General features: G+C 40.5%; 1 protein-coding gene across 9 annotated transcripts in view; it reads right to left on the bottom strand.

The window, feature by feature from the left end:
• Nucleotides 1–22,207, bottom strand: part of LOC128878469 (POU domain, class 6, transcription factor 1) — a 280,305-nt gene that overhangs the window by 14,672 nt on the left and 243,426 nt on the right. For 3 of the 9 annotated variants that reach the window (XM_054126698.1, XM_054126693.1, XM_054126691.1), the window contains 8 exons: nucleotides 21,309–21,467; nucleotides 20,336–20,527; nucleotides 15,750–15,917; nucleotides 14,475–14,773; nucleotides 13,150–13,366; nucleotides 8,897–9,077; nucleotides 7,533–7,592; nucleotides 6,020–6,103 (listed from right to left, as the gene is read on the bottom strand). In XM_054126698.1, coding sequence (XP_053982673.1) covers nucleotides 6,020–6,103; nucleotides 7,533–7,592; nucleotides 8,897–9,077; nucleotides 13,150–13,366; nucleotides 14,475–14,773; nucleotides 15,750–15,917; nucleotides 20,336–20,527; nucleotides 21,309–21,467 — 1,360 coding nt within the window. The remainder of the gene's footprint in view (nucleotides 1–6,019; nucleotides 6,104–7,532; nucleotides 7,593–8,896; nucleotides 9,078–13,149; nucleotides 13,367–14,474; nucleotides 14,774–15,749; nucleotides 15,918–20,335; nucleotides 20,528–21,308; nucleotides 21,468–22,207) is intronic. The other 6 variants (XM_054126696.1, XM_054126694.1, XM_054126699.1 and 3 more) reach the window with 4 other exon arrangements.

Raw genomic sequence — 22,207 nt, forward strand, 5'->3', positions numbered from 1 at the left:
AGACAAACTTCTTGAATAGAGGGTATGAATATTTATAACTGACTGACTGTATATACAGTGTCAAGAATGACTCCTTTCAAAATAAATTTTTCATTACATATATACAAATGTAAAGTTTATCCGTGTGAATATTTATAACGAAACATTCATTTGAAAACATCGAGCCTATTATTTATTTAGGCAAACTTCTTGAATAGAGGGTATGAATATTTATAACTGACTGACTGTATATACAGTGTCAAGAATGACTCCTGATCAATCGCCCGCCGTGTTATCTGGTAAAAATTCCGTGGCGAATTCAAAGAAACGTACCCCCGAAGGGGAAGCCCCGACGTGGAAGGATTGCGAGCCGACGCGGCAGTCGCGTAAACCGACTAACTATTATCCGAGCGACTCGATGACGGTTAAGCGCGGTCATTTCTCTTTCCACGAGCGGAGCCAGCAACAATGACCCATCCCGCATTCTCGCGGCGTAGAGCTAAGCGCGACCGTGCCGGCCGCGTCCGGGAAAAATGAAAGCGGCTAGTTTATGCGGTGCACGTGCACGATTTATCTGCCGAGTAATTAAACTGTGGACTAATTAAAATCAGGTTTCTGATGTACCCCTCCTGCCTGCCCGTCCCCCACCCCTCGATCCCCCACCCATTGGCGCACCCGACATCGCCTCGCCGTTCCCCACGATTCCTTCGTTTCTTCGCCTCCCAGTGGAAGCCTCCTCTTCTTACTTTTACTCTCACACCCACGCGTTACCACGTAAACGATAATATTCGAGCGTTTCTCTTTCGGACTCCGCCACTGTTCTGGCCTCCATCTGTCTCCTCCTTCGTCCATTTGTCTCTCTGTCTATTTCTTCCTTCGTGATTCTACCTGTCCCTCCATGGGACCCAATCCCATTGTTTCTATGTTTTATACTCTGGATCTGTATTTATTTGTTTCTCCCTGCTCCTGAATTTTAGTGGCCAGGGTATTGGTTCGATCTGTATCTACTTTGTTCTGCATTCTACTCTGTGTGTCTATGTATGCGTGTCACTTTCTACTTTTGAGTACTATTCTGTCACGGTATAGGTCGAAGGGTCATAGCAATTCCCTTTGTAATTGTCACTCGGTCAACACTACCAATTCCCGACACTGTTGACTGTTCAATTTATTGGTTTATTTATGAACAATAATTGAGAGAGACTTCTTTCCAGGACTATTTTACAAATAAATATTTGTAAAATGGAAATAGTAAGGAATGGAAAGGATTCGTCCATGGACCTGCCAGTAGAATTCGTTAATAAGACTACCTAGCAGGCCCGTGTAGACGCCGGGATGTTTGAGATCGGTTGAGAATGGCTTATATATGAGGTCCCTTAGGTGGGATCGATCTCTTGTGAGAAACGCGAAACGCGCGGTGTCACTCTAGCGGCGAGGACAGGAGTTATCGCCACAGTGTAATAGATGCATAATGAAAGTTCTAACGGGAAGCAACTACATGAAATCGTGTACACAAAATAAAATGAAACTTACTAACCGAGGTAAAACGATCACGTGTGTTACACAGGAAAGTGTACATACAAAATTAAATTAAAAAACTCTCAGTGTGTAGTAATTCTTCAAACTTTTCAATATTTTCAGATGCATGTAACTAAATCATTTTGTTTTCTTATTAGAAGCACATGAAATTTAACCCATTCACTGCTAGACAAATTTTAAGCGTTTTGCCTTGGGAACTTAGTTTTAATAAAGGCATGTAATCTAGGTTAATATTTTGATAATAAAAAGTGATGTCAAATTTAACGTTTCAAAAAGAAAATTTACGATCTTCTTTTGCAATAATTCGCGACTCGAAAGGCTATAAAGTTGAGTAATTGCAATCAATATGAACTGCGAGACGTTTCGTAGTTGGTGGTAAATAAATTAAACATGGTATCAGAAATCTAAGAAAAATCCCTAAACACTCTAATTCCCAGTAAACCACCAAAAGTATCCAACAATTTATTCCAGAAACCTGCTACGATTCTATATTAATTCCTCAAAGCTTCCCCTAATCGACAGAAATATTTCTCCAACGCCTAAAAATTCAACGTCAAAAAACGTAGTTAAATCATGAAAACTTTCCCTTTCCATCGAGCCGATAGCGTTATCAAGGAACGAATCATTTAAACGGGATCGTTTCGAGCAATAATATTGGCTGGATGACGCGCCGGTGCCGGAGCGAAGGTGTTAATGTACAGTCAACAAATCATTTTGTTCGTTTTGGGAAAATCTGTTGATGCTGCGCCGCGGGAATGCGGAATGGGTCATTGTTGCCGGCTCGGCCGCGGAAAGAGAAATGACCGCGTGCTCCTGTCATCGAATCATCCGGTTCACGGTCGGGATACATGCTGCGTACGTCGATACGGTACCCTATATGTTTTTTCCATACATAGTTATATACTTTCCGCGCTTTTGCCGGCAATAAAACGCCCGTCACTGGTGAAATCGAAACCATAAACCGTGTTAGACATCAGCGGCTCGTAAAATTCACGCGATAGTCGCACTTAGATCGCGATACCAATTAAAGGTATATCGTTTACCGGTAACGGTATAAATCTGAATACATAATTAATCAGCGTGGAAGCGCGATAAACACAAATTTACACTGGTCCTTTTCCGGAGGGAATAACTGACCAGGTTCTAAGCAACTTACGTACATGGGAAGAAATTGAACCTGGATTTGGAGGAGGTCAAATATAAATTGAAACACCAGTAAACGCGATAAAGATAGATTTACGCTCCTTTCAGAGGAAATAAACCGTTAGGTTCTGCAAATTGCATGGAAAGAAAAGATAATCAAAGCTGGAGTGTTTAATGTGATATATAAATCTGAATATTTAATTATTCGCTCGACAGTGAGTTAAACGTTTACACTCAGAGAAAATGAACAGTTAGGTTCTAGGAATTTTCTCCTTCTGGAAAAAATAAATCGCGCGGTTCTATAAATTACGTAGAAAGGAAGGAAAATTGAACTTAGATTCCAAGGAGAATTTAGAGGTAAATAGAAATCTGAATACTTAATTATTCGCTAGCCAACGGGATAAACGCACAGAGAAAATGGCTCATTATGGAGCGTTTCGCGTGCAAATTGCGTAAAACGAAAAGAAAATTAAACTTGTAAGAAAGTATAGCCTAAGAGTTAAAAAAAAAAGAGTGATATTAAGTATTTCCTGGATTCCTGTGGATTTTTCTGCATTATACAACTGAAATGTCGTATTTAATGGCTGGGAAATTATTCACTTATTAACGTATGCTGCAAGAAACGGTGAATTTTTAAATTCCTCGTTAGAAAGTCTGTTCTTAGAGTTGGCTGTCTTTTTGTAGAATTTATCATCTATGATATATGATTTAACATTTTTCATCGAATCCTGTTTGCGTGGGTCATTTTATTCTGAGAAAGTCGCCAAGGAATCTAATCAAGCAATAATTTGTGGAATATAGCATTGCTGGAATCTTGTGCAAGTGTTAATTGTTGCGAATGTAATTTATTGCGAAGTGTTAGAAATTTAGGATTCATTAAAATTAGCTGATTGATTTTATAGCTAATTTGTTTATTTCTTCGCCTCTAATTGCATAATTCCCACTCGCTTAAATAATCATAATTCATAAACGTTTAGAATCTAAACTTTAGGTGATGAATTCAAACTCTATACGAATTTATTTCATGTAGAGTTTGAACCAGTTTGAACGAATTAGGTATTTGAGTAGCATTATTTATTTAACGTTGTTGTACGTTTATTTTTAAATTGCGTACTCAACACCTCCGTGAGCAATAAGTAGTTTCGTGTGTAAAATTCTCAAATCACGCTGATTAACACACATTCGCCACAAAGATGCTTTTCCAGGAAAACAAAATGATTTCCGTTTCAGGCTAACAAGCCGCCAACACAGCACAACAACCTGAAGCAAATCTTCCTAACACAGGAGGCCTATCAAGCTACTTCGTTTCTGCATAAATTTAACCTCCTATCGCAGCGTTTCTCAAACTGGAGGACCATGGTAAATTCAATTGGGCCTCTTCTTTCGAGGTAGAGATAGGATTATTTCAAAATTCTTGTCATACCTTGTCTTAACCTGAATTTCAAGAACAATAATGAGAGTTGATGTTAAATAATTTTTGTGAGATTCATTGTACCGTTATTTATAAATATTTATTAATGTTTGCCATATTTTTGTGCAATATATATACGATTCTATGAGAATTGTTAAAATTACAATTTTTAACAGTTTCAGATTACGCTAAATAAATATTGAATTCTACCCAAGAGGATCTAAATAAGTAAATAATAGAGTAAACAATAAATAATTTGTCTTATTTTCGTGCAATGACTTATAACAAGTCCAAACTACACCAAACCATTTTGATTCTATGAGAATTGTTAAAATTACAATTTTTAACAGTTTCAGATTGCACTAAATAAATATTGACTTCCACCCAAGAGGATCTAAATAAGTGAATAATACAGTAAACAATAAATAATTTGTCTTATTTTCGTGCAATGACATATAGAAAGTCCAAACTATATCAAACCATTTTGATTCTATCATAATTGTTAAAATTAGAATTATTAACAGTTTCAGATTGCACTAAGTAAATATTGAATTCCACTCAAGAGGATCTACGAGCAAATAAAGTTTGAGAAACCCTGCTGTACCATGGTTCGCTTAGAAAATCTCATGCGATTACCTCACGATATTTTCTCCCGGGGAAATCTCACAGCGTACTCAACCACTTATTGCCCACTTTGAATACTAATTCATTCCAACCGAGAAATGATTTTTTCCCCGAAAAATTAATAGAGGTTGAAGACCTCCAGTAGTCAATTTATTTAGAACAGTTTCTCCATCCTATAAATCGCCGCCAGGTTTAGTATCAGCTGCCTAAGAATGAATCAACGCTTGAGTTTGCTAATTACGGATGCCGATACCCCTGATTCGAAGAAAATTGAGGCCTTGGTGTGCGTGCACGCGAAACCGATACCTCGTAGAGGAAGCCGATAGGCGACTTCTTTCGCGACACGAATGAAACCGGCGGTACCTGTAAGCCGCGCGAGAGCACGACCGCCGGTAACGGTTTCCCCCATTCTAATTAACATTCCGCGTATTTATTAGACGCGGATCTGCAATTAATCAGGCGGATTCAATTAGCGAATTACCAATTAGCACGCACGCGTTCACACGCTCTCGGACACCGCTTGAGATCCTGTTGGACGATTGCGGGATATGATCGCGGGAAATGTTTGTAACGCCATCGCGGAGGACGCGTTTCGACGATTCCGAAGACAGTTTTCTTTCGTGACGTTTACTAGGAACGCTTGGAATTCAATAGAGAGTGACAAAATGAAACGTGGTTGATGCCTGGGTGGAGCTATCTTGCATACTAAGTAAACTATCGTCGCGTGACACTTGAGAGTAGTATTGACATCTACTATTTCTATTCAGGATTTTTGATGAATTGAAGATTGGTCAGGGATGAGGAATTACTCCTTCTTTGTGATTAAATGGAAATGTTAAATTTCTTCTGTTTTGTGTCTAGTGAATATTCTAGTTTTTGTTATGAAGCTCAAGAAGGTAACTTGAACTCCTTCTTTGTGATTAAATGCAAATGTCAAATTTCTTCAGTCTTGTGCCTAGTGAATATTCTAGTTTTTGTTATGAAGCTCAAGAAGGTAACTTGAACAGATAATATTAATCAATAAATGAAAAATGATTGCAAGTATCATTGATCGATAACTTCATCAATATAGAAAATAATTATTGTTATTCTTGAAAAAGCAACTATAACACCGAAATAAATTGTTTGGTCGAATTTGCGTTAAACTATGAAGGAATAATTATATTTCGTCACTGACATTGTTAACGAGGTATGATCTTAAATGTTTCATTAATTTTCCTCCTGGAGTTTTCTTCGATGATTTCATAACTACTACGAGTGCGCTAAAATTCAGTAGACAATTTAGAATAATAATATTCGTTCGTAGATAGTGAAAATTCGACTCACCTTTCTTCAGCTTCTTTCATCCACGTCTCGAGGACCGGTTTTATTTTTTGCGCGCTCTTTGGCGTGATGTCCAACTTCTCGAATCTAGAGCCAACAACAAGTTATGGTTCTTGATCTTCGATTTCACGTGGTGAGGGGGGGGGGGGGGATCAAACACGTGAGGAAAGAAACGATTTTACAGCAAACACGTAAAGACTTTATAGACACTGCCGTTACAATAATATTTCATTCAATATTAACACCAAATTATAAAACTGGTCGATTTGATTCATGTACAGTGCGGAGGTGAGAAGTTGACTAGTGGCTTTGATTGGTCATTGTATAATTTAATTAAATTTTATGTTATTGTCACTGTGGAATTTTATAGCATAATCCAGAAGACCCACTGTCCAACTTCTTGTTTCCGCACAGTACTTCAAAATTCTTCTTAAAATGATATTTTGGGGATAAGTATGTTAATTATACCAACAGAAAATTAATTTGATCAATAAGTTTTAGTACTGTGCTATTCGACTCTAGATACATGAAACATTTCACAAAGCTTCTACCAATCAGACCCACTGTCCAACTTCAAATCATTCGATATTTTGGGATAATTATGTTAATCATACTAACAAAGAATTAATTGAATCATTAAATTTTAGCGTTAATACTGTGGTATTAAACTCTAGAGACACGAAACATTTAAAAAATCATTAAAAATTATCAAATTGCCCAAAACATCTGGCGACGACACGTCTTTACATTTTTGTTCGACTAAAGGAGCACTAAGAAGACATGCACTGACTCAAAAACAGGACATTGACAATGCGTGCATGCTGAAAGGTTTTGGTGATGCCGTGTATGATGACGCCAACGCGCTAGTCTGACAAATCGACTCGCTCAAGCGCAAAAAAAAACGGATGATCGACACTGATAAACGTCCGACACTCGACGAACAATCGAAAAAATTCATGCGATATGCTTCTCGGTATTTATTTATTTATTTATTTTTTCTCGCGCGTTGGCGACATCATGCCCAAGTTTGCCAATGCCCTGGCTCGAAGAAATAGCTCGTTAACTTTCGTAAAAAAGTGCTCCTTTTCTCATTTCCAAAAAACGGAGTTAGGAATCAGCGAGAGTAATTGCAGCTATACCCAAAAATGTGCCCCAAAAAGTAATTGCGAATTCGGGGGTTCGATAATGTCGGCTGGGGTTAGCGAAAGGGGATGAAAAGGCCAACAGACGTTGCACGAGAATAAAGGACACGTAGCTATACGAAAGAAGGAGGCTCATCCTGTCGAATCGAAGGACGACGATAATTTTAACTATCGTTCGACATCTAAAAATGTGTAAACGGTTACGTGAAAATCGCCGTGGGGGGCCGCTGCTCGCAGCATTCGTGACGACGATACGCACGACGACCAAACTGTTCGGATTCACATGCTTGGGTATAACTGCTATTCTTCCAGAGGACTTTGAAAATGTTTTAGACTTCTTAGGTGAAATTAAGTATTATGAGGGGTGAACGTACGTAGTAGCTTGCTGCTGAAAGGCAATCTGCGAGGCAGCGTACATCTCGGTAGCCAGGGCACTGGGGAACAATCACCAATGCTTAAATTAGTCGTTACAATAAGAATTCTAGGATGTAGAAACGTCGTTTCTATCTTGCCACCAGAATTTGCCACGGTGGTTCCTTCGAGTTCTTCACGAGAACGTGAAAAACGAGAAAAAAGAGAAAAGCACAACGTGCCGAGGGGAGAATTGATTTCTTCCCCGGAGCCAAAAAGTCCATTTTTTCTTTGTCAACAGTGTCTTGTAGACCATTGAGCAACAATGCGCAAAATTTCAAGTCGAAATTTGTGAAATTGAAGTTATAGTCAACGGTCTGTGACATTTGTATCTTTGAGAGGTGTCAATGCAATGCTGATAACGCTACCTATCGTTTCTAGGTTAGGTCAGCTTCGGCACAACTCGCATGTTTATTTGTTTGCATAGATAACAAGAGAAAAGTGAGACAATTTCATTAGTCGTAGATAGATTAGGTTAGGTTACGTATCATTAACACGTTCACGTTGGCGCTGCTCTTTGCGTTTCTCGCCATGGGGCGGCGCGGTGGGACGCTCCATTTGAAAGACACGCGAGGGTGAGCCACCGGTGGTACACGCCGGTGTGAACGTGTTAAAACGAGATCTTTGACCAATAAAGATCACGTTGTACACGGCAACACTTTCTACGCCCTTCTATGTATGAAATAACATTAAAAAGACCAGGAACTATTGACTCAAAAGACCAGAAATTATTGACACAGAACAGGGCTAAAAGCGTGTATAAAATTTCGAATTAAAATCTTGCGTACATTCTGCACTAAAGAAAGTGCACGATTTTCAGAACTTGAAAAAAGCAATTCCACTCCTAGGAGCGAGTCTCCATCGCGTTCAGGAACCATCGTGGCGGATTCGCGTTACACACTTCTCGTCTGGAGGACAAGTCACGTGAAAGTTCAACGTTCCGTCAGAATCTGTGCCCGACGAGCGCTGCGTCTCAACACGATCGACGAAGTGTGCAACACAGAGAGAGAACAAACAAACGGGGATAACTCGCGATAGCTAAAACTGTCGCGGTTCGAGCCGAGAGGGGCTCGCCCTTCGTTTCGAGAGACGTTCACATCGAATCTTTCAACATTGAAATTCCTCGAGATCCATCGCGATAAGCATACGTAATTTAGCTGCCGGAAACGAGGAAACGATTGGTACACGTTTTCCCGAAACGCCATTTCCAGTGACCTGGCACTCTGTCGTAGTCTTCAACAACTTGAGTTCTTATCAGCGACGTCCGTTTTGATTTTGTGAGGAAGATTAGACAATGGATACCGGCAAGAGTCACGTAAACGCTCACCTGCATATGGCACTTTGGCTATAAGCTGGGCCCTCTGTCACGCTCAGGGCCTGGCCCACCTGGGTCTGCGTCAGACCCAGCGACAGTCTGCGCAGCTTGAACACCTTCGCGAACTCTTTAATCTCTTCCAGATTGATGCCGTCTACAACGTTGTTCGTGGCCTCGTTGATGGTCGGCTGATCTGCAATTTAAATTTCGAGAGTTCTCGATTAGCCTTTCGACGAACTTCCGAAACCCTCGGACAATGGTCGATATGGTCATTTTATTTCAGGAGATTTTTGTGTAGGTGGGAAATTTTGGTACCGAGATTTGCAGGAGATAATAATTTCTAGCTACTATTTTAATATGATGTGTTGTAAATATGTATTACTTAGTAATTATTTCATTTGGAATTTCTAGAGATATTTGTTCCAGGAGATACAGTCAGTCCCATAATTACTCCCTATATCTATTGAAAAAATTTAATTTAAATGACAGGCTTCATGTTTCCAAATCAGTTTGTCATTGCAAATCTACATGAATATACTTCACACATGTATATACATATTTACAATTACAAATTTATTTGGAATCATGAAGCATTCATTTAAATTAGACAAATTTCTTGAATAAATATGGTGGGTACTTATGGGCCCGACTATATCTGATTTCGAAATCTTTAACAAGAATTACGGGCAACAAATTAACCCGAGAAATTAACCCGAATTTGATTTTTCTAGTGACAACTTGCAAGGCATTTGATGTCAACAATACTATTATCGGTTATCAGTAAACTGCGGATTTGATGTATTTATGATATAAACTAATATAATAAACATCTACTATGCAGAATGAAGTAACAATATTATTATAATAATAGTAAAACATTTTCAACATATATTATGTACACTTTACGTATACCTTTCCATATTATTGCACGCCACAATTGCATACAAACCGCGTACATCATCTTGTAAAAAAAAAACTAAAATTATTAATTAAAATGTCGATGTATTAGCAGGGTTAAGGAGTTCATTGAATGTATCACAAATGGAGTTCGTTTAATTTATCAACAGTTTCGTGCCTGGACTACTGTTATAAACACAACATAATTTTCTTTGAATTTAATATAAATATAATGGAACTTTTTTTTCGCGTATCGAAATGCGTAGCAACGAGAAGGGAGCGCCACACGCAACTTCCAAACAATGGCAGCGCCCTCTTACACTATCTAACCCAGTAATCGTTCCAGAATAAATCATATCCCTTGAATAAATAAAATTTCAATCGTTCGAGTACCCAATATCCCACCAAGGATCATTTCTCGAACCAACTAGAACGTTTCAAAGAAACCAAAGCAGGTAGTTATCGACTTCCCCGATGCTCGGCGACTCTTCTACGTGGAATCGAATCTCGGAGTAATTGGAATGACGTGTTCCGCGTGGAATTAGACTGTTTGGATCGATTCGTCGGAATGTTTGGAAGCTCCCGCGAGAAGCTGCCCTAATGACATCAAGCGGCTTCGTTAAAGCAGCTTGAGCTACACCGATTTCTCTCGTAAATCTGTCACCCCGAATGTACACGCACGCAATAGAGGTGCCCACATGCCCCGGCAATCTCGACCAGTTCGTCGGCTTTCCGCGGCGTGCAATAAACTGCAAATCCTTCTTCCGCGGCGCGCTCTTTCAGCGATCGTTAATTTCCGATCGAACGCGAGCACCGTCGTTCCGTCCAACAAAAAACGAGATCCACCTCAAGGCACTCCACCAGTCTGTTTCGTGGAACGCGCGAATATTTTTTCGAATCGCATACCGGAAGCGCAAACATCGTAGATCGTAAGACGACGAAGAGTGGATCGTTCGAATTCTTGCGGGAGGGGATCTCGTGTTCGATGAAGTACATACGTGTACCTTTAGGGGCTGAAGTTAACCCTTAAAGGGGTTAGAGGTATTGCGAGTATCGCGGAGTGTAAGATTCTTTGGAGATTTTTGTCTATGAGTGAAAAACTTCCCTCAAATTGTGGTTGTTAAGTTGGTACATGTTTAATTATATTAAGTATTTTAAAAATAGTGTATATTTAATCAAAATAGATTCCACATAATTCTGTTTTTTAGTGATGATAAGAAAGGTAATTTACTAATGAAAAATCACCAGTCTTGAATGTTGCTAATCAACGTTGAATTGTTCTAACATTCACATAATCTTCTTCAAATGCTACCGTTATGATTTCAGCAACTTTCAAAAACGTTTTACAAAATTTACACTCGTATAAAAAAATTAAGTGAATATTCCTAGTATACATGATTGTTGATAACGAGGTTTTAATGTTTCTATTCTAAACATCTTTAGTATTTAATGTATGTGTCTTACAGTATATTCTTTCCTTTTTAATATGAATTACAAATAATTATCGACAGAATTGCGGAAAATGAATGCTTTAAACATTGGAAGTAACGATATTTCATATGCACCAAACTAATAATTTGAACTCAATCTGGAGATCAAAGATCCAAAATGGACATATCAAACAGTATTTAAATATCTCTTCTTCTAGAATATTTCTCGTCTATACTTCTACTAGAAACCCAAATCTCTAAGACCCCATTTTATTACAACACTAAATAAACAAACAATCAATCCATCATTCTTCCAAACTAAAGCAAACAATAAAAATCCATGCTACCACTTTCGTCTTCTCTAAGCTCTTGAAGAATCTAATAAATAACAAATTAATATCTCTACATGTCCCTAGATACCTTCTCTCAAGAGTCTACGACGTTAAAACCCTAAACGAAGAAAACATCCATTTACCATCCTTCTAAATTGTCTATTGTTTGCACTGCCGACTCTAAGCTCTCGATTCAGCGTCCGAAGAATCCGCGAATGATAGGTTAACAAAGACGCAGGCCGATCGAGTGACGCATCGCGAATCGTTGGACACTCGATACGTCGATTACTCTATCGTCCGAGGAACGATTGCGAATTATTAAAATTATTGTCTAGCTGGCTGGAGGTTACGTGCGCCGTCGGCATCTTTATGGCTTCCCAGAAGGCAGCAAGGAACGATCTGATACACCGTAATGAGCCGAGTATTGTACAATATCCTATTAAGACTATTAAGCGCTTCATGACGCGAACGGAGCCTCGAACATGGTTATTTATCGGGTTTGACCGTCCGTTTAACGCTAGACCGGCGAAAGAAGGAAATATTATTCGAGGGAACGACGTAATAAGAATGGATAATATTATGGCGCGGACAGGAAGGGACGTTTAATGGAAAACAAGATTGCCCGGGATGCCGCGAAGGCAATTACTTAGGGAATGATGCTCTATAATTACAAGGGAATGAGTGAAACTATTGTGCTTTGAATGATGAATTGAAAGTGGGGGTATTTGGTTAGATACAAGTGGATTTGTAAGAACGGGGCGATTTTAAAGAGAAGTCTTTTCCTGTTGAATTCGAATTAGGAGTTCTATGAGTGGTGGTACCGCCTGTCCTCGCCGCTAGAGGGACACCGCGCGCGCCGCGTTTCTCGCAAGTAAAACATTCCGCCTAATATTATATAGATAAGCCATTCCCGACCGAGTCAAGCGGCATGGCGTCGAAGGAACGGGCCTAGGTATACGCTAGGTCCACGATGAGAACTACACACGTCACCTGACTCGAGGTATCGTATTTAATTTAGAATTATATGTTATTTTAATATTCTGTTATAATTCCCATATCTTATTGAATAGCGAATTATATATACACGATGCAATATAATTAAATGTTTAGTTGTAGAGTAGGAACTACAGGGTGATCCTCTTGCTAGTAGACAAAGTGGACAACCATAACAATAATCGACCGTCATTGTAGACTTTATGACGGTGAACCATACAGCCGCTTTCACTGCGGAAGTCACCGTCATAAAGTCTACAATGACGGTCGGCTATTGTTGTGGTTGTCCATTGTGTCAGTGACGGGCAAAACCCTAGGCTTCGAATGTATCTGAAGTTTGACGACATGTTTGTCTCGTTTCCTTCTTTGTAGAATGTTCAAAATGCCGACTCATGTCGGCAAACTTCAGATTTATTCGAAGCCTAGGGTTTTGCCCATCACTGCATTCTGTCTACTAACAAGCCGATCACCCTGTCCCATTGCTCCAAGAAAAAATGCCGCTAAAGCTCCACGTAGAGTCTCTGCAACTCCTCGGTATCTCTGTTAGGTCCACATCATGTTCCATCAACCCCAACAACTGTAAACAACAAACTACAAGACGGAAGGAACTTACTAGGCGAGTCGTTCAGCAGATCGTGTTCGTCCTCCTTCATACTGTGCATGCTGCCAGGCGATTGCTTCAAACCGGTGCTGCTCGGTTCGTGCGTTGTCGTGATGCTGATCTCCCCGTTGCTAGCCGCGAGTCTGTTCAGCGCCGATGCCGCGGACACCACCGACTCGTTCAAAGGCGACGATTGCTCGGGCCTCTCCCTGTGATGCTTCTCCGTCGGCTGTTCGAGACATCGTCGTCGGTTACGGATTAGTAGCTCGACCCGGGAACGACAATGCTCCTCTTCCACGCCAATTATGCACTTAATAATGAGACCCCCGGGGGACCCTCGAGACACTTTAGAGTCTAATTAGTAGAAGAAAACGCCGCCGCGGATTACTTTCTTAACGAGATTGCTTGCTATCGGGAATTATTCTGGTTGTTCCGCTGATCTTGCGCTGGTTAAGCCCTTCCAGGTGGGCAACGGAGGACGCGGGGGGGGGGGGGTGGCTCGTATATCGTCCACGGGTCGAGTAGTCGTATTGTTACCGAGCCGGGGAGAGGGAATCGTCGGAGAGGATATCTGGCCGGTGGAGTGTTAGTTATTGATGTAACGGAGGTAAATCAAAATTCCTCCAGGGAAAAGTATCCCCGTTTCGAATGAAGCTACGACTCGCGTGTAATTGAAGCGAATGAGCAAAATGTCGTGTAGATCGATCCCGTCGAAGGTCTGTGAAACATGTGCGCTCAGGAAACGATTATTTACCAACCGAGACGCGAGTATTTTCGAGAAAAATGATCGCGTCGATTATGATTATTATCAACCCTTTCAGACCTGGCATCCACAATTGAGGACACAAAATTTAAAAATATCGAATCATCGTTCAGGATTTTATTGTTCAGAACACTATTCGGATTCTTTTTTTATTTTCTCCATGCTAAAGTCCAAGTTAACCCTAAAAATTAGATTACACTAGAACGAGAAAAAAATAATTCAAGTCTGAAAGGGTTAATCGGACTCACCGTCGATATCCCAGTCGTAATCGAATTACCGCGAGTTCTATTTCATAATGAGGACTCGGTGGTCCTCGCGAGTGACCCGGGTTCGTGCGATTAAAGGTCTATTTACACATATCCGTAACGTGTCAGTTCTGTAATGTTCCATCAGTGTCAGTGATTTTAAATATTCTTGTGTTGTTTTTGAATGGGCATGTTCACACACGTCCGACACCGTTTCGTGACGTTATCGATACGGTACGGATACGGAACTGACATGTTACGGATATGTGTAAATAGATTTTTAACCGGAAAAGACGTGAATTACATCGCGTAATCAGCGTTTAACGTACCGTGTAGTGATTCATGTGGGAGTTGTGTCGACGGGCGTGCTGTTGAGGCGGCGACGTCGTCAGGAGCGGTTGCTGCGAGGCCTGCTGCGCGGCCTGGACCGCTTGCGCGGCTTGCGCGGCTTCGGCCTGGGCCGCTTGTGCGGCCTGAAGCAGTTGCTGGGGCTGCATCGCGTTCAGAAGCTGCTGGCTGGCCGAACTGATGCTAAGCAGATGAGGCAGCGCCGCTGGATTCAGTCCCAGTCTCGATGCTGAATTGGGACTTGTCGGGACTGCGTCATGGAAAAGAGAAACGTTGTCCGCTTCAGAGCGACACGTTCGAGAAGTGTTGAAGAGACATGGAACGAGAGGCAACGAAGAATGACTTTCTCGGTTCGGTGATTGGTCGTTTAGACCTGGGCACTTTCGTCACGACGTTATTTGGGATATTATATTTCAGAATTATAATTTATTCGTGATGTGATAGTAGCAGACATGCAATTATTTTGGTTAAACCAAGTTCAAAATTAGATATAAGAGCAGCCATAATTATGTATAGCTCGAATAAATACATTTAATGAATAAATATTTATTTGGATACATGAAATAAGTTTATTAAATCGAATTAATAAATGAACTCCAGTTGTTACAAAGGTTGATGAATGAACTGAATATATAAATTAATTCTGAGCATCAGACGTTAAGGAAAATAAATCTGCATGGATTTGTGAATTTGGGAAGTCGCAAAAATAAGTTTAAATTTAACTTTAAGCTTCAAATTAATTAAAATTTAAATACACGTTTGAATTGAATTTTAGTGCAAGTATAAATTCAATAAAAATAAGTTTCAATTCTATAGAAACGAAATGATAGATTCGTCTGACAGTTAGTGACTGTAATTGGTTATTTGACTGGATAAATGCAAGATGACTATCCCCACCACTGAGGGGTTCCACCTTGACGCTCGTCGAGCGAGCAGTGTAATATAATCTACTGTCTCACCGATACGTTTCGGCCTACTGCTTTTGTTCCTCGGACCTCTGTCTCTTTCACTCTCTCTCCTTTCCTACGTTCGACTCTCGACTCGAGCCAAATGTAAACACAGAATAGAAACCACGGCTGGCTAACTGCAATGTTTGGGTCTCGATTTTCTTGCACTTATCCAGTTTTTACCGTATTTATTTCCAAATAACTCAATTACATAAAACAAATGCTTCCTATTTTCCCTTAAAAATGTGCCCAAGTCTCAACACTTTCAAGAACATCCAAGATTAGGGTTTAGTGAGAAATTCTTCCTACCTGTGAACTCACCATTGTTGGTCGGTGTGCCCAGCGTACTCTGAGCGATGGACTGAAGATTCGCCAGCGTCGTGGAGACCATCTGGCCGTTGCTGAGTGCCAGGTTGACCATCTGATTGTTCGTGACGTGACTGACGGGGATCGTCAAGATAGTTTGCGTGGCGATTCCTGGCCGAACCGAAGGAAAGAAAGTTTCGTATCGATTAGAATCTAGCCGAGCAACGTCGCCGTCGAGACCGGTTGATAATTCTATCCCCGTGGGTGCTCGTACGAACGTGTCTCGAATCAATAGATACTTCATTTCCATTATGAACATAGTCCACGCGTCGTTGATCCGGGAAGGGTAGTAAAGTTATCAGAGTCTCATAGAGGGATTATTAGGCAACCCATAGGGCAGGTAACCTCGCAGGCCAGCGTAGTTGGCAAACTATTATCGTCATCTTAATAGTGGGTACAGGTACTGGCACTGGACTGGGCTGCGAGAAGGACGCCTAATCATACTTAGAATAGTTTCGGGATTACCTCCAGCTCCGCTAATCTGATTACCCTGTACACGCGCTTAATATGATTACTGATCATGAGTACGTACCCGTGTTGGTACCTATAGCTAAGCTAAAGCAAATCCCGTATTCCGAACAGCCATAAAAGTTTCGCGTTCTGAGGTAAGGTCAACTGACAATCCGATTAACGTTTAGTTTAAGTGACATTTGTCGCTGATATTCCCCGCTCTGGTTTCTTTTATTCCGTTCGCGACGGCAATGTTGCGACAGGAGCTTTTCCCGTGTTCTTCGTTAGACTAAATCCCGTTTCTCTGACGTTATTCGTCCGTCAACATTTTGCCTCGAAAATATATTGTTTAACCCTTTGCTGTTCTAAGGGCGGGTGTACTGGACAGGCACTTGGAAGCTTTTTTGAGGCAAGATGTCATACTCTTATAAGAGAAATATTTCTCATTAATCGCAACATTTAGATGTTTTATTACGTAATAATAATTCTATTCTATGTACGTTTTATTAAAAAATCCAAAGGCCTATTGTCAAAACTCTTATAAGAGTCGAGCTATAAAGACTAAAATATATACAGTCAGTTCCATAAGTATCCCACCTTTTATGTTTATTGGAAAAACTTGTCTGAATTGTTCTACACGTTTATATGCTCACAATGAAAAATTTATTTGGCAACATCAAGTTTATTATTTAACTTAGACAAATTTCTTCAATAGATGTAAAGGGTAAGAATATTTATTTCACCGACTGTATTTTATATTCTGCATCTAATATTCATATTATAAATCCTAGAATCCGTTTTGGAAAACCCTTTGCCTCCACTGAAATATATTACTTCACGTATGCTTGGTTTCTACGAACTACCAAATTCTACGAAAGATCAAATTTATTATTTAATTTACACATGTTTCTGCAATAGACATAAAGGGTACGAATATTTATTAGACTGACTGTATGTGTACTTTATATTTTGTATCTAATATTCATATTCTACATCGTAAAGTTTGTTTTACAAACTACCAAATTATACAATGGTCAAAATCTATTAGGTAGACTGGAAAGTGATGTCGTTTCTTTTACGTTAAATTGAAATAAATTATGTAATCTTTTGCCATCTAGTGTGCAAATAGCGAATGCCAGATCGATAAAAATCAACGAGCTGATGAGCAATAATCGAGTGTTTAAAATTGCAAAAACGATATTACTTTCCAGTGCACCCAGTATCAAAAGCCTCCTTGTAACTCAATCCTAATACAGTAAAGTCATCTTAAATGCACAAATTTCTCTACGATAAATGCACGGAAACCATCCCCACCACTTGGGTGTGTACCCCTTGAGGGGTCCAAGAGTTCGATCGCCAAGTAGTGTAACATGATCCGGAGATGGGATATCTCGGTGAGACAATAACAATGCAACGACAAAATTCATCGACATACCCTGATGTTTTCGCTCCCTCCTTTTCTTTATTCGCTGTCCTTCTCTACGTTCGAAGCTCGTCGGCAGACATCAAAGAATACACGAACTCCGCGATAACTGCACAAGGTCATTCCCGATCTTGTGCATTTATAGAGATTTTACTGTACTGTAATCGTCCATAAATATCAAATTACGATTCCACCACCGATTCCCAAATAAAACACCTGACCCGCGTCTTTCCCAAGCCTCTTCCTCATCTAAAATAAAATCCCCTCCCACCTCGGCCTCTTATTCTTGATCGCAGATCCAAAGCCTTATTTCCGTTGCCAGCGATCCGAGTCCTCGTGACCCGGTGGGCAGCAATGAAATATTCACTCGCTATTGCGTTCGATCGTCCAACGTGATCGTGGAATGTTACACATCCGGAGGACTCCGTTCATTCTGAATATAACCGTCGAACTGGTGCAAAAGTTCAGCGTCTCGAAAAAGTATGGTTAAGCAGCCGCGTTATTTAACGGACTCCCTGCTACCTGCGTAATCGATCCTGCCCCCTCCTCGAGAATAACAACAGTCGCTTAAATAAGCTCGTCGGAAGCTCGAGGGAAAGGAGATCGGTTCCCCCGGATCAATCGGTTACCCGACTCTTTCTCGCCACTCGACGTCTATCAGGAACCAATTGAGCGTTAGTCAATTACCCATCGATTGAACCGAAAAGCAGTGCAAACATTATTTGCCACCACGTAACTCGTCATCCCACCACGACTGGTCCATATCCACGAACTTCAATCCACTTAGGCGGACTCCCAAAGTTCTCCTTACCCTTCGCCCTCTCTCTGCCTCTCCGCCGCTCGTCTCCGGTTCTTCTCCCTCCCACCCGCTCGGCTCTCTTACACGCACACATACAATTGCCAGAATAGGAACCCAACTTGGTAGAAACGAAGTTAGCGCGAACCGCAATCGATATAATAGCGGCCGAATCCGCGAAGCTGTGATGTCCAGCCGGGGAGAGTACTCTGGAGGGGTTAGGGCAGAGGGGAGGGCGGGTTTTCGAAGAGGTGAACCAACGAGAGGGACAGAGGGATGGGTGGAGGTGGAGGGGGGCTTATTCCGTGGGTCTGGGAAAGGGGGTAGTGAGACGTTAATTATACATTGAAATTAGTTGCAGAGTTTGCCCTCCGCTCGGCCAGGCTAGTCCGGGACCACTAAGTATGGACGACCGGGGCCGAGCCTTAGTCCGAGCTGGTCAGAGATAGTCGATATTATATTATATATCGGCACATCTTGATTGCACAACATTATGCGCCGGCACATCGTGCAGATTTCGCGATGAGACCACTCCGGACTGATTTACGTTCACGAAATTCGAAGGTACTCGGAGAAAGGGTTATTGTTGGAGATTTCTTGTCGGTGCGGCCCCGATGTAACTCCGACTAGTCGGGGGGCCCCTTTATCTCTCCCTGTGGTTTAATTAAATTCTGCCGCGAGAGGATTCGCGATTAGTCCGACGTTTCAGGGGATACTGACAGTCGAATGGAAACTATCGAAAGACGTCGATTGTTTTGTACGCGTGCAAGTGTGCAATTTGGTATAATAATTAGAAGAAGGTGAGTTTTCCATGTGTGTTCTTCTCTTCAGAGGTTAGATTCAGTCCTTTTTAGGGTAGATTTTTCCTCGTCGATATGGGTCGCTTTCGGGAGTTTGATGAAGATAGGGGTGACAGTGTCAGGGTAGATGTCACGGAGTTGGGCACACTCAAGTGATTTTGCTTGTTGGTTTTGTTTTCCAATTTCAATTCGTGTTTAATCTTTTAGATGAGTAATAAACGAGTCTTTAAAATTGCAAAAACGATATTACTTTCTCCAGTCCATCTAGTATGAAAGGCTTCCTTGTAGTTCAATCCTAATACAGTAAAGTCTCCTTAAATGCACAAATTTCTCTACGATAAATGCACGGAAACCGTTCCAGTGGAGTCGATTCTGTTCTGCCTTTTTTGTTTTCTTACAGTGCTTCTATTTTACATTCCTCATTTTGTTTTTTGTGGTCCAACCAGTCTATATTATACCATGTCTTGTGTTATGGGAGAGGTCAACGCGAATACGTGTAACTGCCTATAGTGGGGCGCGTCGAGCCTAAGAGGTTAATAATACCAACTTCCGGTTCCCCTTTACGCCAGGTAGCCAACGCTCTTTAACGCAACTCAGTAACGGATAGCTTACCATCTTAAAAACTCTCGCGAAAAGAGCGGTCACCCATCCTTGTACTGCACAGCGCGAGGCGCATCTTAACCTGAATAATCGCGCGCAAAGACACGGTTTCAATGATTCTACAGCGTTGGCTTAATTCGCTTGTTGGCCTGCGAAGAATCTAATGATACTTGCAGTCCTTCAATCATCTGGTCGTAGGTATACAGTCAGTCCCATAAGTATTCTTACCCTTTTTGTTTATTGAAAACGTTTTTTTTTTAAATTGAATAATAGCTTCTGTGTTCTCAAACAAATTTTTAATGATACATACGTGTGTATATAACGTGTATATAAATATTCGTACCCTCTATTGAAGAAGTTTGACTGAATAAAAATATAGTTTTGATATTTATGAGAAGTCTCAACGGGTTGACGGTCATTTTGAAATTCGAGACGGACACGTAAGAAACAGAAGGCTTACCTTGCGACGTAGGGATAAGAAGCTGAGCCCCTTGAATGCCTTGGACCAATTGACCGGACATTAGGATGAATTGAGGCATTGCGACCGGTTGCTGCTGTGATAATAGCTGCGGTAATGTCGCCATTGGCGTCGAATTTGGTGGAAGGAGATGCGATGCAGCTGTCGTACTCGAGCCTGTTGGTACCGTGCCACCTGAGCATCGAAAGCATCGAATTCGTTAAAAATGTTGGAGTTGGTTTAAGGTAGCGGACAAATTTTTCTAGTCGACGCCAGTGGCGCATTATATTGTATACTGAAAAATAGGATTCTGTACTCGCAGGAGATAATAGGAATTAAACCAAATGTTGTTAGATAGTTGTTATTCGTTTGAACAAATATTAGCATTGTAAATTAACTGCTTAGACAAAAAAAGAGAGAATTAATTAGAATGAACTGATTTTAGATACATGTAATGAAGTGTAGTCGTGTTATGTCTGAATTATTATTACAATATCTTCGAATTTGAATTTATTAAATTCATTTCCTTTCTTATTTTTTAGTGCCAAGTTTCGTCACAAACACACCAACATAGTTGATATTCATTTAAAAAAAAATTAGAAATGTAAACAAATCTCTTTGACAAAGAAAGTTAGAAGTACATAATTATTATATTAATATTACCCCTGTATCATTATTATACTATTCCCGAGTAATTTTCTCTCTCAAACACAAGATTAAATTTAGAAGCTTCATCAAATTCGAATTTATTAAATTCACTTTTCCATTTTAATTTTTATGTAAGTCGTACGATGCGCCACTGACACGAATATTCTGATGACCGCGCTCGCAACAAAGAAGTATGCTCGTCAATGAGACAGTGGCCGAAGGGTAAGGGGGAGTTTAAATTCGATTAAGAGGGGTGTCGAATTTCGCATAACTTCGTTGGTCACTTACGGACGCGCGTTTTCATTCGAGTTGACAGTTGGGATCTTACCGGACGAGCTGACAGTGAGATTCAAGGGCGTGTTGATGAGCTGATTGTTCGCCAGCCCCGCTGTCATTCCCTGAAGACCCGCGGCTAAAGAGGCGACTTGCGGGAGGTTTTGCAGATTCGCCAGATTCTGAAGATTCTGCAGGGTCACCATGCCAGCCACTGGTAGGAAAAAATAAACACAAATGGTAACAGAGTAACAGAGATACTCGAAATTAGAAATATTCGGTGCTTAAACCTTTCAGACCTGAACTGTTTTTTTTTTTTAGAAATAACTTGGGCTAAAATTAGCGTGGAAAAAATGAAAAAAAATCCTAATGGTGTAGCTTTTGATAGTGTTGGTAATTTTTTAATTTAGTGTCCTCAATTGTGGACGTCTGAAAGGGTTAACCCATTCACTGCCAAGTACGAGATGTCTCGTAGCTCAAATTGATTGCAATTATTCAAGGGATAAGTTTTGAGTCACCTTGAGTCACAGACCTTTCGAGTCACGAATTATTGCAAAGGAAGACCGTAAATTTTCTTTTTAAAAGAACAAATGTAATATCGCTTTTTAATGTCAGAATAATAACCTAGATTACGCATCTGTATTAAATGTTGGCGCCAATGGCAAAACGTTTTAAATTTGCCTGGCAGTGAATGGGCTAAACGATACATCGATGCGATTTGTCTTTTTATAACTTGCTGGAAAGTAGGACACAAGAGTTTGCATCTAGGACACGAAGGGAAACACGTGTTTAATTCCAGCATTCGATGTTTTTGCAGATAGAATTGACTTTTTGAGGGAATGAAGTGTTTTCAAAGTTACAAATAAAGGAATCGAAACTGTTGTGACATTTCTATTTTGACCTGAGAAAATAAGAATTTTAAGAAAGAATTGGAGCACAGGAAGTTATGGCATC

The sequence above is a fragment of the Hylaeus volcanicus genome, chromosome 6 (assembly GCF_026283585.1).
Source record: "Hylaeus volcanicus isolate JK05 chromosome 6, UHH_iyHylVolc1.0_haploid, whole genome shotgun sequence".
NCBI classification, from domain to species: Eukaryota; Metazoa; Arthropoda; class Insecta; order Hymenoptera; family Colletidae; genus Hylaeus; species Hylaeus volcanicus.